Source organism: Cebidichthys violaceus, unplaced genomic scaffold (assembly GCF_023349555.1).
Source record: "Cebidichthys violaceus isolate CVI_PGR_0920_01 unplaced genomic scaffold, fCebVio1.0.p SCAF_6, whole genome shotgun sequence".
Classification (NCBI taxonomy): Eukaryota; Metazoa; Chordata; class Actinopteri; order Perciformes; family Stichaeidae; genus Cebidichthys; species Cebidichthys violaceus.
In genome coordinates, this window is record NW_027176816.1 from 10,295,250 (window position 1) to 10,313,032 (window position 17,783).

Here is a 17,783-nt window from a genome sequence, read left to right on the forward strand (position 1 = left end):
AAAGCAATTATTTTATTTAGGAGTTTGCCAGGTCTAAAAATGGTGGAAGATCTAGAGTAATCAGGAAAATTGACTTTTTGACAATCCTGTCTAGACAGGTGTTATCATTATGCTTTAAAATGACTTGGGGATGCCATCTCTCAAAGCCATGAGTCTTCATACATCTTCATTGGTGGACAGATATCTCATACCTGGTTGAAACTAGATGTTTCGGCAGGACATAAGGGAGGGAGTACTTAATGCAACTTTTGAAATAAAAAATAAAAAATTCTTCCTTTTACAGTATGTCCAAAAAAGTAATATATGTAACAGTTCAGTATGTCAAAAATAGTCGTGAAAAAGTCATAGTATAGTATTTCTCAAAAAAGTCATTAGAGAAGTCATTGTGTTGTATATCAAAAAAAGTTAGAAAACAGTCATAGTATAATATGTGGAGAAACTTCATAAAATGTCAATGTATAGTATGTCGTAGAAAGTCATAAAGTCGTAGTATAATATCTCAAGAAAAGTCATAAAAAGACACAAAAAAGTCAATAATGCAAAAAGGTATACTATATGTATAAAAGACACAAAAGTTAAAGAGTAGTATTTTGAAAGTCACAAAAAAGTCACAAAAAAGTATAGTAGGTTGAAAAAAGTCTTAATATAATATGTCAAAGACAACAAAAGAAAAGTCATAGTATAGTATGTAACAAAAAGTCACAAAAAAGTCATAGTATAGTATGTAACAAAAAGTCACAAAAAAGTATAGTAGGTTGAAAAAAGTCAAAATGTAATATATTGAAAAAAGTAAAAAATTGTCATAAAAAGTATAGCTGTCAACAGAAGTCATTGTACAGCATGTCAACAAAATTCATAGTATAGCATGTCAAAAAGAGTCATGAAGTAGTATTGTATGTTGAGAAAAGTTTTAAAAAGTAAGTATAGTATGTCAAATAGTCATAATATAGAATGTTGAAAAAAGTCATATAGTATGTCATGGAAATTTAACAAAAAATCCTTGTATAGTATGTCACAATAATGTAATTAAAAGTCAGTTTAGTATGTTATGAATTTCAATAACAAGTAATTGTACAGTATGCCACGAAATATGATAAAAAGTCATAGTATGTCAATAAATAACATAAAAAGATTATTGTATTTAATGTCTAAAAAATGCATAGAATGTCACTGTATAGTCATAAAAATACCATAAAATATCATAAAAATGCGAACTGACTACTAAATATGTGTGTACAGTGTTCAAGTGTAGGCTATATTTAAATTTGAAAGTGAAAGTTATCTATACTGTTTTTGTGGTGCAAACAAGTTACACTTTTGGTTCATTTATAAAACCGTGAAAATATTCTAAATCTTGCATACACTTAATCAGATACTGATTTTATCTGGGCCTTTATTTCATAGAGCTAAATATGTTTTGCTGCTGGCCCTGTCCACAGCAACACATGCTTTGCTCTTGTGCAAAAATAAAGAAAGCAAGTTTTGTACAATTTTCTTTCACTGTAAAAATTGACCTGTGTATCATGCAACTACAACCTACAAGAAAGACCTCGGACACAGATATTGTGAAGAAACCTTCCCTTTATTGGTGTGAAGCAGTCCCATCCAAGTCAGGGATAAAAAGGTTACAAACAGTCAGTGCTTAAACAGACCATACCAGAGTTTCTCCACACCCTACTGGATCGAGTGGGGTGGGATTTAAAGAGTCAAACTGGGTGCAGACGTACGAAACGCTGGGCCAATGAAGTGAGAGGGGATCCACAGAAAATATAAAAAGACTTCACTTTCACTCCAAACCACGTTCACTGCTTTTACTGAAACACTACAGCAGTACCAGAACTTTCTTTGGGAGGTAGGAAGGGGTTAGAGGGCGGAGGTGTGGATGTGAGTTTGTGAAGGGAAGGGGTGCGTTTACACAAACTAATGGGGCAAGAATCTGGGGCAAAACCACATCAATGACAGTTAAAGAGAAAAGCTGGATTATCGTTTTTTTTAATTTTCAAAACGAATGCTTTAGATTGTTTTATGAGGAGGAGAGCGTGAGTGGGCCAGAAGTGCTTTCCCTCCTTTTGTGTTGGGTTACTTGTTTGTTGTCTCCATGGTGATCACCAGTTAACCACAGAGTCCTTTGCCATATTTGTTGCCGCTGCTGCAACGTTCTTACTTGGCATTGGCGGAGCTGGTGAGCACCTTACGGACCGCTTGAGTGATGGCATCACGGTCGATGCCAAAGATTCGGAGCAGCTCTTGGGGCTTGCCGCTGCGGGGCACCTGGGAAACTGCCAGGCGGTGAACAGTGAAGCCAGTCTCGTTCACTACTGCAGAGCACACTGCCTCGCCTAGACCACCTGAGGAATCAGAATATACAGCAGTCAGGACTATCGATTAAAGGGTCAGTTCACTCAAATCACACAAACTAAAAAAAATTGTTCCGACAATTTCTCACTTCAAGTCTTTCATTTGTTTGACTAAATCTCTTGCACCTTCACGGGCGATTGAGCTCTGCAGCGATGTGATGTGGACTGACAGGACGGCCAACGCCCTCCCTCCACTTTCTCACTCCTCACTTTCACCCCTTAAGACTATCCTCCCCTCCATCTTCTCTCTCTCTCTCTCTCTCTCTCTCTCTCTCTCTCTCTCTCTCTCTCTCTCTCTCTCTCTCTCTCTCTCTCTCTCTCTCTCTCTCTCTCTCTCTCTCTCTCTCTCTCTCTCTCTCTCTCTCTCTCTCTCTCTCTCTCTCTCTCACATTCCTTTTTTACTTCTCACTCCAAACTGTCATTCAAACATTTCTGACTGAGTGAACATGAAAGCTGAGAAATGACAAAAAGAGAGTAATTATTACATGTTCTTACATGGCCTTTAGTACTATATGTTTCCCATCCGTTGGTTGATGTAATTGCTGGCAACCAGTGTGTGAGCCAGACAGAAAAAATGACACGGGACAAATGCCATTTACCCATCTGTTCACCACATCCCTCTGTTCCCTGGATGCTACTTGGTTTCTACTGTCTGTCTGTATAACACACACGTTACATATGGACATGTGTGACCTGCACACCTTTGACATTTTCACTTGCATGTAATGAACTAATGAATGTGAATAAAGGTGTGTGTGTGTGTGTGTGTGTGTGTGTGTGTGTGTGTGTGTGTGTGTGTGTGTGTGTGTGTGTGGGTGTGTGACCAAACAACAGTGTCATCTTCCTTTTTTTTGGGCTCTATCATCATGGCAAATACGTATTGTCGACGAGCAGAGAAAGCAGCTACATGTAGAACAACAGAAAAACAAAACAGGAGAGAGAGAGAGAGAGAGAGAGAGAAAGCTAATTCTGGACACTGGTTTTTGTCATGCTGGTACTGTATGTAGGTCAGCGTGAGCCCGAAGGTCGGAGCTGAAATTAAGAAACCCTGACAAGCTCTCCCAGCTCCTCCTCCTTCGCCCCACCCCCATTGTTTTTATCCATTTCACCTTTTCTGTATCTTCCATCTCGCTCATGAAACCCACAACTTTTACCCCAATTCTCTGCCACGTTCTGAATCCCTATACCTCTCTCCTCTTCCTCATGCTGCTCCTCTCTCTCTTCCCTTGCTCAGACTCCAGCTTCCTCACACTTTCCCTATCACTCTGCAGTTTGTCCTTTGTTGCTCCAGGCATTTTTATTCATGAGCACAAACATACAAGCAGCTGCATAACAATCCTTATGACTGCTAGTTAAAGCTCTCCTGTTCATACCATGGGATCCACCAAGATGTGACTGTTCAGTAGATGAATGCAGTAGACACTGAAGACACTGAACCCCTAATTGCTTCCCGGGCGCAGCCCACTGCTCCCTGTATACTAGGGATTGGTCAAATGCAGAGAACAAGTTTCCCCACTGCGGGACTAATAAGGGATTGTTTAATCTTTAATCTTTAAACGTATAATGTATTACACAACGTCGTTTACGTGACATTATGTTGTAACGTCCTGTGACCAGAAATTTTACTTTTGGGGAATTGAGATTACTTTGTGACCATGCATTTCTTGCATTTTATGATAGTTTATCCATCAATGGTACAATATTAATCAAACAGATATAAAAACATAATTTCAGGAATATACTGCAGGACATTTGTTTTAATTCTCACCAATATGGCTTCCCAGTAGTTCTCAAATCAGGTTTAAAATTAATTTGAAGTTTTAATTTTTAAATGTTTAATTTGATCTATTGGTGGAAAGAGGCTGGATAGATCGGAGACGGACATGTGACGAGGGCTACAGGTCAGAGGATGGATGTTGCTGAAATGCACCTTGTTTGATCACGTTAAGAATATCTAAAGAAAACAATTCAGCCATTTTTCCACATTTGTTTTGTTTTTGGACGGTCATTCAGAACCCCTCACCTTCATAGTAGTGGTCCTCCACTGTGATGATGCGTCCTCTGGTGGCCTTGGCGTTGTCGATGATGGTCTTGGAGTCCAGGGGTTTGATGGTGAATGGGTCAATCACACGGATGTTAATTCTTTCTGAGGGAGGAGAGAGGAAGGTGGAGGATGCACATCAGTCCAACTGATGGCTCATATGAAGATTGTATGCTGTTATGCTGACATGGATTGGTTTCTTTGGTTAGGTCTTTCTTTATACCTTTCTTCAGCTGTTCAGCAGCCGCTAGAGCCTCATGGAGGGTCACTCCTGCTCCGATCACAGTAACATGGTCGTCATTGGTTTTATACACAACCTAAGTGGGAAGTGAAGACACATTTGTTTGTGGACTCTAGTCAGATACGTTTGTGATAATGAGGTATAAAAAAAAACAAAAGAGCATAAAAGAGTTTGACTAATATATAAAACGCTGCTACAAACCTTAGCCTGACCAACATGGAAGTCCTCATTGCAGTTGTAGATGATGGAGTTCTCTGGGCGGCTCGTTCGGATGAAACACAAACCCTGAAATGAACCACAAATCATCTACATGGGTCTGTATTATTCAACACAAGATCTGTGAACGATTGGATCCCATACATGTCGATATGATGAAGCTCTCATTCTCCTCTAAACCTTTAGAAATTTTCTATTCAGGATGTCCATTTTTATATCTTTTTCATTTCTTATAATGGGTGACTATGGGTACCTTTGTGTTGGCGGCGAGCTCCACAGCTTTCTCAGTGGAGACACCATCACTTGGGTAAAAGATGGTTGCCGTGGGAATGGCCCTAAACATGGCCAGGTCCTCCAGACCCATCTGAGAGGGCCCGTCCTCACCTAAATTATACACACATCTCAGCATCAAAGAGACAAGTAAGGTACAACAAGACTCATGTTTAACGGAGACTGGAAAATAAATTCTGGTGGACTGGCATGCATTCAGTCTGGAAAGGTGCGCATGCAATGTACCTGGAGAGGTGAAGGAGTAAGGGGAGGAGGAGGAGGAAGAGGTGAAAGAGAATCAGGCTGCTCTGTCATCACCTCCATGACACAGTGACAGTGAGAGGGGGAGGAGGAAGAGTGCTGACAACAGGAGAGGAAGATGGAAGACAGAATAACAGGGGAGGTGAGAAGTGTGGGGAAAAAAGGTTTAGGGTCAGGAAAATTTAAATCGAGACATACTGAGGGTCGGTTCAACGCACGTTGTAGTGAAATTAAAGCAACAACAACATTTGATAAAATAAAGAATTAAATATATTTAATTCTTATATTCTTATATTTAAAAAATCTGTTTGTCAGTTATCATAATATCATGTTTGTCTTCCATCTCTTATCTCCATGCTATTATATAATCCTCCTAAACCTACAAATTCCACCTAGTGTTACCATAAATTAACTGTATAACTATGATACAATGTTGTTGGGGAAAAAGAAGAAGTAAAAGGACTTAAAAATTAACTGCAGAAAGGTCAATGGTCAGTTATTTCAGGTCATGGTTGGGGAAAAGAGAGACAGGAACTGACCAATAGAGACGCCACAGTGGGAGCCGCAGAGGTTGATGTTGCTCTCAGAGATGCCGGCCATGCGGAGCTGATCGTAGGCCCGGGTGAAGAACGTAGCAAAAGTGCTGGCAAACACCACGTTACGGTCTCTCACTGCACAACCCATTGCAACGCTCACCTGCAGGAAAAGAGAGAGATAGTAAAGAGGGGAAAGGAGGAGGGGAAAAAGGCAGAAGTTGGCACAAAATGTTGTACTGATATTCGTGGTCTGAGAAGATAAATGCTGCTGACTTTGTTGATCCCCTGAGTTTTCGTCTAGCTGACCATGATGTTTTACTTTGTTTCTTATTAAAATGTCTCAGCTTCACCTTCTTTCAATGTGCATGGAAATGTTAAAAAGTCTGAAGAGGTCACAACTCCAGCAACACTTGTAGTATTAAGTGACTTTATTGTGAGACCAGAGCGTTTCAACTTGGCCAATTGGTCTTTATACCACAAGTGTTGCTAATCACATCCCCATCAGCCTCAGCTGCACTAATTGTTTAGTTGTAATTAGCAAATGTTTGCATGCTAACATACTAAACTAAAATAGAGGACATGTTAAACATTAAACCTGCTTAGCAACAACTTTGCATGCTGATGTTAACCTGTAGCTCCAAGTACAGTCCTACAGAGCTGCTAGGCTGTAGCCTCTTCATAAAAAACACATTTAATTTGACATGTTTTCATGTAAATTCAGTAAATGCAAAAATGATTTACTCATTCATGAGGTACAACAATCCAACTCTTTAAGATGTCAAGGAGGATTAGTAAATAATTTATTAGTTCACAGTAAGAACTTACTGTTATTAAAAGGCTCTGAAAAGCCAACAGACAACATTGTGTGGGAGGAGCCTACAAGGATTCATAATGATTCTGATCTTAATAAAACTAGAAGTTGTTTATATTAATACCTCTCAAGTGGTGATGTGTCAGTATAAACAATGTATTTATGTTAATACTTATAAAATAAAATAAACCTGGTATTTCATATAGTGCCAAAATGTAAGAACCAAATGCCCTTATTTTATTTATTGAATGGAGGTTTGAATACCCTGAATGATTTACCTCTCCAGCCATCTAATTGGAGCGCTATTGTCTCTTTCTCACCATGTTCTGTTCTGCGATGTAGCACTCCACGTAGCGGTTGGGGTGTTCGTTCTTAAAGAGCTCGGAGAAGGTGGAGTTCTTGGTGTCTCCATCCAGAGCCACCACATGGTCGTTGTAACGGCCCAGCTTGGCCAGAGCCATGCCGTAGGCCTTCCTTGTTGCAATCTGGTAACACAGAGACAACTAGTCAGTATAAGATACACAAGCTTGGCTGAAGCTATGTTGTGTACTATCTGAAAAGTTAAGACACATTTATTTGTTTAGGCCAATACGACGAACAATTAAAAACCTGAATGATGAGATTTTAAGGTTATTCAAGACATCTGAGCTCGTCTGTCACCACTTGTCACACCTTGTCTCCAGGTTTGTAGCTGGGTGCACTCGGCATGCGGACGTTATGGAGGCTGACAGGTGAGGCATCCTCAGTGGGCGGAGCAGGATACGGGCGCTTACTGCAGCTGACGACGCGGCTCTGCATCTCCTTGATCACGCTGTCGGCCATGTCTTTTGGCAAGGGTTTACCATGCCAGCCCATCTTATCCTCAGCCGCTGAAAAACACACAAACACAACAAAGGTTAGAGCAAACAAATGCAACTATTACTGTTGTAGCAGTAGTACAATGTATTACAGAGTGGAGGTAATAAAAAAAGTTGACTGCTTATGTGGTCAAAGTTGCTGCATATACAGTATGCAGTCAAATTTTCACATTAATCCTGGGAAGATTAGGGGTTTACTCATTGGACCTTCAGAGATGACTTGTATGTGCTTTTGGTATTAATGAAGTTTAGATAAAAATGCACCTGAAAAAAAATATACATACACAAGTACATGTACTCTATAAACCAAATTCCTCCTCATATCCTGCATACTTATCTCCTCCACATTTATGCATGTGCATGAAATAAACCATGGCCAGCAGTCACACTCATAACAATCATCCACTTCAGTGGGTCCCAACAGGCTACTTCAAAGATCCACAGGTTAGAATCAAGAGGCCACTAAATCTTATGAACACAAAGACATACTCCTCTCTTAGACACACACACGTTGCTGTTATAACAACTGTTTTTTTTTCTTCTCCTCTCTCTTTCTCACTAACACACATGGTCACACACACTGCCCCTTACCATTATCACAACACAAGCATAAAGGGCTGTTGCTGCGAGTGTATCCTACACATTCTGAAGGATTACTGTGCTGCAGCAGCTAAAGCACTAAAGCACTGCCTGGATTACAGCGAGTTAGGGCCCCTTTGCACTGGCGGCGGGTCCCCAGGACAGTTAAGAAAACTTCTGACAGAAATATTATTTCCAGTGAGCTACCACCGTTTTACCAAGTCATCATTTAGAAACAGGTTTTTGGAGCAGGAATAACCACCCAGTGTCATGGTTATGAAAAACTGTGCTTGTTATGTTAGTTTTGAATTCCTTTGCTTAAAATCTGTTATGTACGATTACGTAAGAAACATCTACATTCAAACAAAACAAAATAATGACGGTACTTAAAAAAAGAAAGTAGGTCATTTTGATCTATGACACACACTCAACAGCTCACATCCATTAAGGAATAATTGAGTTTTTCTTAAATCAAAAAAGAAACAAAACATGTAACATGTAACCTTACTTTAAATACTCGTACTGTGGATCACTGCATGTGTGCCTGATTATTGTACCTGGGATGCCTTTGCCCTTGATAGTCTTGGCGATGATGGCAAGTGGCTGGTGGCGGGGTTGACTCAGCACCTTACACAGCTCCTCCACACTGTGGCCATCCACAATGATTGCATGCCATCTGGTAAAACAGAAGAGATCAAACTTTAAATGCAATCCTACAGGTGCATTTCTATGAATGAAAACAACTCTGGGTATTGTTTAATTAATGGAAAAATCCTACTGGAATTCCTGTAGGATCCCCTAAAATCATCACCACATTTCACCCTACTTATGATGGCTCTGCAGCACTTTACATCGTGGCAATATTTTTGCATTTTAGCTCATACCAGTGCTCTGCAAGTGCTGGATGGAGGGATGACATGAAGTAAGCCAGATTAAAGTAGCATCTCATAGCATCTTTGTTAACTTATTCAAACATAGCTTAGTCCTGAGGATCAGATTTTGGGTCTCAAAGTTAGACTGTATCTAGTACACAAATTCTTACAATTTATAAGACAGAGTCTGTGAATATTGGGCATTTCTTTCCTCATTAAATGAAAAACAATTAATTGATTATCAAAGCTGAATAATTTTCTTTGGGTTTATTCCTTAAGTAATTGTCTAATCATTTCAGCATTCAGATGTACACATACTTCACATCCACCCACCAACCCAGCTTCCCCCTCTGACTCCTGTTGCTCACCCAAAAGCCTCACAGCGTCGCTGGTACTTCTCCACATGGTGCTGAAGTGGAGCCGGGTCGCTCTGACCCAGACGGTTGATGTCCAAAATGGCCACCAGGTTGTCTAGCTGGTAGTAAGAGGCGAAGGCCATGGCCTCCCACACCGAGCCCTCGGACATCTCTCCATCACCAAGCAGGCAGAACACCCGATAGCTACGACCAGAGAGAGATTTTAATTATATTCAGAGCTTATAAAGACAGACCAGAAGAAAGAGATGAATAAATAGTAGAGAGCTGTCATTTTCCGTATCAGCTACATTTTCCTTCTTGGCACATCCTCCTATCTTCTGATTCCTCCTGTAGGGCATGTGACAGCTGACCCTCACACCTAAACACACACACACACTCCACTCCCCCCTCGCTGAGCTCTGATGATCCTCTCTAGTTGCTCCGGCGGTGTAACGACTCCTGACAGCTTTCCAGTCAAATAGACACATTCTCATTAAAGCTGGAAGATGGGCTGAGACACGCCGCATTACACTATGCATTCCAACCCCGAGAATACAAACGGCACAGAAAAAAAAGAGAGGAAGAAAAGAAGAAAAAGAAGGGAGGAATTCCACAGACGTGGAGATGGTGAGAGGGAGAGAAAAATGGTAGAGATGAAAAATGAATAATCAGTTAAACTGATCTCTAATGGTCGGTTTCTGAAATGTGTCTGCTGAAACTATCCGTAGTAATATATACAGATGCATTGAACCAAATCTTGTAAAAGTGCCAGCTTGTGTTCATCATTCAAGGTCTCTAAAATATAGAACATTTAGTTAATATGGCTGATCATTTAAGCAACTCAGCTTGAAACAATCATTTATTTCAGTTTAGTACTAGCAGCTGTTAAGGTAGGATGTACAATAGGAGCAGATATTTAAATCAAGGTAACTCACCTATTAGATATTTTTTTAACATTTTATTGGTCTAAAGAAACAGCTGCATCAGGAAGGTAAGGCTCCTCTCCGAATGTGTATTAAATTAATTATACAGTAATAGTCTCAGTAATTTGTTCATCTTTAGCACCTTCAGATCACCTTACCATATTTAGGAGACATTTTCAGGGTTTCTACTGAAATCTCTTCTGTGTCACATCATTTTATTCAAGTATAGAAGAGTCCCCCTTTAGGTATTTGTTGTATTTAATTTTTCCATGTATACAGTATGCACATGTGTATGATAACAATCTAATATTCGAGTCATCCCAGTCACGTAGACTATAAAGTCGTCTTAGTCTTCATTATTTTTCAATTCTGAGGTTTTAAAAATTTTAAGTACCAGCGGTAAAAATAATTGTGATAATCTGCAACACATTGTGCCAAAAATGAAACCAATCTGGTATCAAGAACACAATCTGAAGGGCATCCAGTACAACTACAGCAGGTTGATCAGTGCTTCAACTGTAGGAGTAAAATAATCCCTGAGTAGGTGTGAGGAGCGTGTGCTTCTCTTTCATCCTGTCTTTGCAAGGTGAGACTAACAGATCAAGACAAGGTGATACCCCTCCTTGACAACACCCCAAACCTGTCCACCCACACACCTACCTCACATTTTGTGCCACCCACTCCATTAAACCCTGCCAACACAAAACCAACGAAAATGAAACTTCCAGCCAATACACTCAGTGATGAGTTCTCTTCTGGGTTTTGGGGCGATGCATGAATGAGCATGAGGAGGAACCCTGCATGAGTTTGCAGTTGTAAATATGAGGTTATTGGATCAGAGTATTGAACCAGAGTCACATAAGCATGAAGTAGTGAGAAGTGTCAATTATTCACTCCCTGTTGATAATTGTATTTGACAGGTTCATTCATGTATTGATTTTTAATAAACCACACCTTCAGAGAAGCTGAGCGGCAGTTTGGTTGTTGATTAATTTCCTGATACAGTCCAGAACACAAAATGAAGTGTAACATATTCCTGCTGCTCCACTCCCATTGATCGTGCAGCATAGGTTGTGTGTATGCGCCTCTAGGAGGGGTTGATATAGATGCCATTCAGCAGTTTTTGTCTCAGGTTGTGTTCTGAAACCAGTGATGCAGCCCTCTCAAGCGAGTGCTGAGCCACTATGTTGCAGCAAATTAGTTTGACAAGCTGCTCTGAGCATCGCAAGAGAAAAGCATACGCCCTTGTGCACACGCTCAACCACACACAGTGCTCACAATCACATGTACAATCAGAATATAATCTACCGCGCATACAGAGATGCAACCGAAGCATGGGGATAGGAAATTACACTTTTTTGGTGCGAGAACGAGAGTAAAGGGTGAGGCATAGAGATGAGGGAGGAGCTGTGCTCTTGCATGTGTGATTATTAGAGCAGAAACAATCGAGTGCACACAGAATGCAGAGTGAGAGATATCAAGGGCTGCCAACACAGACTGCAAATACGGCATTCCCTGACCGCCTGTTTCACTGCGTCTGTTATGTGTAAGAAATAGCCAAAAAAATGTAAATTGCTGTCTCCCTTTGTTCTGTCCACAATTAAATTTGTCAAACCATGTTCCTGTGTTCAGCTCTGATACTTTGGTATCATCATTTTCTACAAAAATATGGATGGCATGCATTCCCATTTCGCTCTCTCTATTGTTGGACTGGAGACCATGTGGCTCTTTCTAGATCACAGAGAACAAAGGAGACACACAAGGACTCATCTGCAATGCTGCTAACATTCAGCTGAGTGGTAGATGACCACCGTGCATTTCAGGTCTGTTAATCTATTGTGACATGAATATGCTTGAAACCGTCAACCTTAAATATAAAAGAAGCAGCTACAGAAGTGTGCACTGTTTTTAAACAAAAAAATTAATCTCTAATTTATGAATTTGAATTTCACCTTTATGAAGAGACAAATGAATCCCCATCATTGATTAATTTAGCACTTGATCTATCCCAAGAGTTCTTTCTGATTTTGGATCACTAAGCACATACCCTCACTCATCCGGATGTGAAGTTAAACTGATCAGAGGTCAGATCTCCTGGCTCTCTGACTGCCTAAATGTCAACCCAGACCACGCCTGTCAGGTAAGGTTTGATCCAAATTTATAGGCTGAAATGTCACATGTCAACACCGCTCACTGCAGTGTACATTATGCATCATGCATTATTTCATACTGTCTACCTCAATATGTGGAGATGCAAGCTAGGCTGCTGTGCTCCTTCATGAATGTCTTTTGCATTTCGGGAGGGTCTCTAAACCACAATTTGTGTGCGTGCGTTTTTTGTGCATGTTACCTGGCCTTGTCAAAGTATTTTCCAGTGTAGGCCATTCCACAGGCAGCTCCCAGCCCCTGACCCAGAGATCCAGTGGCCACATCCACAAACTGCTGCTTCTGTTAAACACACACACACACACACACACACACACACACACACACACACACACACACACACACACACACACCTCACTCTTCAGATCGCAGAAGAGCTCAAGATTGCAAACATAGAAAGCATGAAGTACAGTGGATGGATTATATAGAATATCTTAACATACAATAAAAAAGTAATGTTGCTATAAGTCTGTGACTAGCAGTGTGTCTGTATATGGGATTATGTGAACAGTGTCTTATTAATGTCTGCAGCAAAAGAGAAAGGAGCCGGGGACAGACCATCTCTGTCACACAAGAACATCTTTGTCACCAGGTCCCTTCGTGCATACAGTTTGTCTGTTATCTGTGTAAACGTGTTTATGTCTCTATGAACGGAATGTCTACATGTTATGTTCTAAAGTAGTAATTCACAAACTTTTCAGCTTGAAAAGATCCAGTATTTTAAAGGGAAAAGACAAAGATTACAGAAAGGCTAGAAAACTGAAACCTAATTTTTGTGTTGCATGAAGATATTTATTAGTATTTTTCACAATCCTATTTATCTTGCAACCCCCTTGGATGGTCTCAATCCCCAGCTTGGGAACCACTGTTCAAAAGTCCAAACCATCTCCAACAGGAAAAATATATTTTCCAAGGTCATGTCATATCAATATTTTAAGATTCTTAGATGTGGTCAAAAGGTTTGCCCACAGCCCAAATAAGCAAGCAGAGTTTGACAGATGGCTACATGCAGGAAGAGGTAGAAAGCAAAGTCAAACTTGCACAACATGTTTGCAATATGATCTTTGAGTTAGTAAAATACATCATGAAAAAGCTTACAAAACCGTTCTAAAGTCAAATCAGAAAGATTCTGACGTGGTTGAGGAGCTATGGACATTTCCTCAATGTTTATTTACTGGTATAGTCGTGTCTTACATATTGGCTTGCACATCAACATCTATTTACTGTCAAAATACCAGTGGACCCAAAATGAACACACAGAATGGTAGTGTAAGGCTTTTAATGTATTCCTAATGCACATGTGCTGGCATGTTGGAGTGAATTGCTTTCAGACACAAAACTTCTTGCAAGTCACCTCACCGGCACGGGATGTCCCTCCAGGATGGAGTCCACCTTACGGAGGTTGAGGAGCTCATTCTCCTTTAGGTAGCCCGTCTCCGCCCACACGGCGTACAGCGCAGGGGCTGCATGACCCTGAGGAGGCAGAGGTGAAAGTGCAATGGTTAAGAGTGTAAGATCACATACTGTTTACCAGATTTGCTGGTGCTGGAGCTGCTATCAGAGATTATAAAACTCTCATCAATGTTAGCGAGCTATAAGATCCCGTTTTTTGCTTCTATAATTTAAATTTTTCCTCCTCAGGTACCTTTCCTGTACACCTGACTCCCAAGAGTTCCCTGCTAAATAAAATGCGAGAGAACAAAGAATCAAATTTAATTTTGAAGTGTGTATGCACGTCAAATTAGAAGTGACATTTGGCAAAGTAAAGTCTGGAATTTGCCTCTGGCACCTTATAGACATCAAACACTATACAAAGAAATATGCATGTGAACTTAGAAATGAATGGATATTTTCTCAATATGCGTCACCTAAAGATTTGCAAATAATTGAGATGTCCTGTGTGTGTGTGTGTGTGTTGTTTTTGTGCATGCATCAGAGGAACACCTGCCACCCATCTAGCTATTTATGGGTGGTTGTGAGTGTGTTTTACCTTGGAGAGGATGAAGCGGTCGTTGTTGGGGTTACGGGGATCTTCAGGTCGGTACTTCATGGTATGAAAGAACAGCACGGACATAATCTCTGCCACGCTGCAACATGATGTGGGATGACTGCAACAAAAGGATGGTGAGAGAGAAATTAGACACACAGCAATGAAATTAAAAAATTGATGTGCCTCCTGATTGCGCTGATGAAATCTATAAGCATGTTCAGAGCACACTGTCCACACACAGATGCACAGGAGAAAGGAGAAACAAAGGCAGAAACAAAGTGGCAATCAGAAGTGGAGTTGGACTCTTTGTCAAATTGGACCTAGTGAGTTAAGCCATGCCAGACCAACTGTAGTCAGAGAGTTATGCAAGACATACAGTATGCTAGCGAGACTGACTTTATCAGGGACAGTCAGTAAGTATATATGCAGTATCTCTTGCTCTCAAACACACACAAGTGTAAATGCATTTGGAGGATATCTCTTTTTCTCTCTCTCATGCATGCACACACATACATACATACATACATACACTTTAGTACAAAGGCTTAATTCAATGTGTAGTCCCAAACTGTTAAAGTCAAGACAGTTTAACACAAAAAACACTTTTTTGTGTTAAACTTTGAAAATAAAGAGAATAACAACATTTAAGAGGTCTTAAATGTTGTTATTCTCTTTATTTTCAAATCACATGCCAATAATACCTCACTCAGACCTCCTCCATGAAGGCCTTTTCCCTACTCTCCTGAAATGGAAAACGTGATAAAATAATAAAAAAAATGGGCAAAAGCAAAAACCAGAAGGAGATGAAGAATAAGATTGACTTTATGTGGGATGAAGGATGCTATATGAGAGGGTGAGAGGTGGCAAATGCTAGATCTATGGTTGCAACATGAAAACTGGCTGGATAAAAGAATGGAATTAATAAAATACGGGATACAATAGGCTACATTTTACCATGTGCGTGTTTCAGTGATCAAACTGGAATTTCTTGTTCATAGAGCCCTTCACTCACAGCATGTGCAAAATTGACTTAAAGAAAAGTAGCCTACCTAGATTTCAGTCATCAATAATCAAACACTAGAGAAAATGAAACAATTTATCATAACGCCAAGGGAAGCAAAACAGAAGGCGATACACAGTAACATATTGTAGAGTCAAAACAGGGCTGTCTAATAACCCCCCTGATAATCGTTACATTCTGTATAATAGAAGGTCAGCTTTGAAAGTTGAAACGGTACGCAGAAGTTACAGTTTCACGTAATCCTATAATCTATTTTAATTTGAATCTTTTATTTTCTATCACTCCAATAACGTTGCAGTCCGTTTGTGAATTCGGATGTTATTTTGAAATTTCTCACCGGACGTATTTGTCCCGTTTTATCATAGCTACATGACATTTGTGTGAGAGGCTGCACCGGCGCACGCACGCACGCAGGAGTGGCAGAGCTGCAGGAGCGCGTCCGTGCGTCCCCAGGTCCCATTCCGCTGCCTCCTCACACCACGTCGACCCACGGGCTGAATGCACGCGATCATGCACTCACCGATCGTATCTCTGATCGTCTCTGTTATACAACCGAATACAGAGTACGCGAAGAGTTATACCGGCGAACGCAACACTGGTGCACCTGCAGCAATTTATGCCGAGCCTCCAAATCCGACACATTATTAGAAATATTTTATCATTTGAAGGGGAGTTTGTGCCAAACTATTTAATTTAATAAGTAATCAACTCTCTGACACCTACCAAAGTGCGTAAATTACGCATAACGCATGTTGGCACAGAACTGTTTTACGCTCAAAGAAAAATATGAATAAGGAGAATTCAATGTCAAGTCCCTTAATTTCGGAACACGGGACGTTAACATTACGATATTCTGCATGATGCTTTATACTGCCTATCCTCCTGCACGCACTCTGCTGCGAACAGTCAGTGGGAAACATGCTTTGTGTTGTGTAAATTCCAGCCTGCGTTTCCACTTTATAAGAGACAAGTGCATAAGTCATTTAGCAACCTTGTTTTGTTTTGCTTTGCTTTGCTTTGTTGTGTCATACTATTATACATCTCAGGCTCGGTTTAATCTCTCCGTATTCCCCCTCTTACCCGCTGCCCGCTGCAGTTGTCGCCTTGATGGAGTTGATCCGGAGCCTGGTGGCGATGTTCCTGAGCGCCAGCACAGTCTGCTGGTCGGGTTTATGGTAGTCCTCCATCTGGTCGATGAACCGAAGAAGAGCACACACGCACACACGAGCGGGTAAAATTAAGTGAAGAGTTAAAAGTCCACGGTCTGCTGTCCCGAGAATAAGGACGATAAGTGTGTAGCAGACGATGGCAGGGGTTAAAAAGAGGCAGTGGTGTTGAACCTGACAGGCAGAGAGGAGGGAGGGGGCGTGTTTGCAAGCAAAGCCTATGAATATGGCTAATCTAAGGCTAAACGGAGACGACAGTTACTGCAAACTGTCACGCATGAGCACCAATAAGCAAATGGTAGGAGGGCTTTGGGCTGAGACCAAGGCCACATGCACGCTGGCACGCATAGACAGCCACACTGCGCAGGTTCAACCTCCATAATGTATCTAATGACGTTTTTTGTGAGGGAGGTTACAACAAACAGACAATTCAGGAGTTAAATTAAAAAGACACAAAGACAAAGACAAACACCTTTGTGCAGTGTTGTGGCCATTTCTAGATGAATTTATTATAAACAGCCAGAATTGTACAATATTATAAAACCACAGTATGTTGCTGCACCATGTGACAGTATGGGTGTGGAACCGTAAATGGTCATAATCTGCACAAATGTCACCAAGACACCACCTCTACTTATAATCCATATGGTTTCTAAGCATCGTACAGAACGATACTGTATGTTTGGATGTTTGGTTTGAGCTGTGGGAGGTCTGGTCTATGGTCCAATTTAAATGCATTCTGGTGTGATTGACATGACAAAGTTTGAAGTGCAAAGGTTAGGCAAACATCTCAGATACAGTCGAGTGTAATATAAGCTGTTCTCTCTTTAAACAATTAAGTGTGCCTGTCTTGTGAAGACACAAATGCCGAGAGCAGGGAAGGGTGACATGCAAAAGGAAGGATCACAAATGACAGTATTCTTACCTTAGTGACGTTTCCCACGGAGGCTGACCTGATTACCTACAGTGCACAGCTACATCTGCAACCTGCACTTACATTCAGGTAAGGACTGACTCAGCTAGTCACAGATTTGTGATTTCCAGGTGGAGTGTTTTTTTGGTTTGACAAAGTCATAAAAAGTTAATTTTAGAGGATTAACCTTTTCTCTTGGATTTTCAG

At 40.7% G+C, this 17,783-nt stretch overlaps 1 protein-coding gene across 1 annotated transcript; it reads right to left on the minus strand.

Annotated features, from left to right (window-relative positions):
* Positions 1-1,563: 1,563 nt before the first annotated feature.
* Positions 1,564-16,908, minus strand: LOC137889567 (transketolase-like). Its single transcript, XM_068733482.1, has 14 exons — positions 16,578-16,908; positions 14,477-14,594; positions 13,846-13,959; positions 12,671-12,768; positions 9,410-9,601; positions 8,727-8,845; positions 7,406-7,602; positions 7,054-7,218; positions 5,926-6,082; positions 5,109-5,239; positions 4,841-4,924; positions 4,622-4,715; positions 4,381-4,503; positions 1,564-2,348 (listed from the first exon to the last, which is right to left on the minus strand). Exons 1-14 carry the CDS (start codon positions 16,682-16,684, stop codon positions 2,161-2,163), a joined length of 1,887 nt encoding a protein of 628 aa, XP_068589583.1. The 5' UTR covers positions 16,685-16,908; the 3' UTR covers positions 1,564-2,160.
* Between the last annotated feature and the right edge of the window lie 875 nt (positions 16,909-17,783).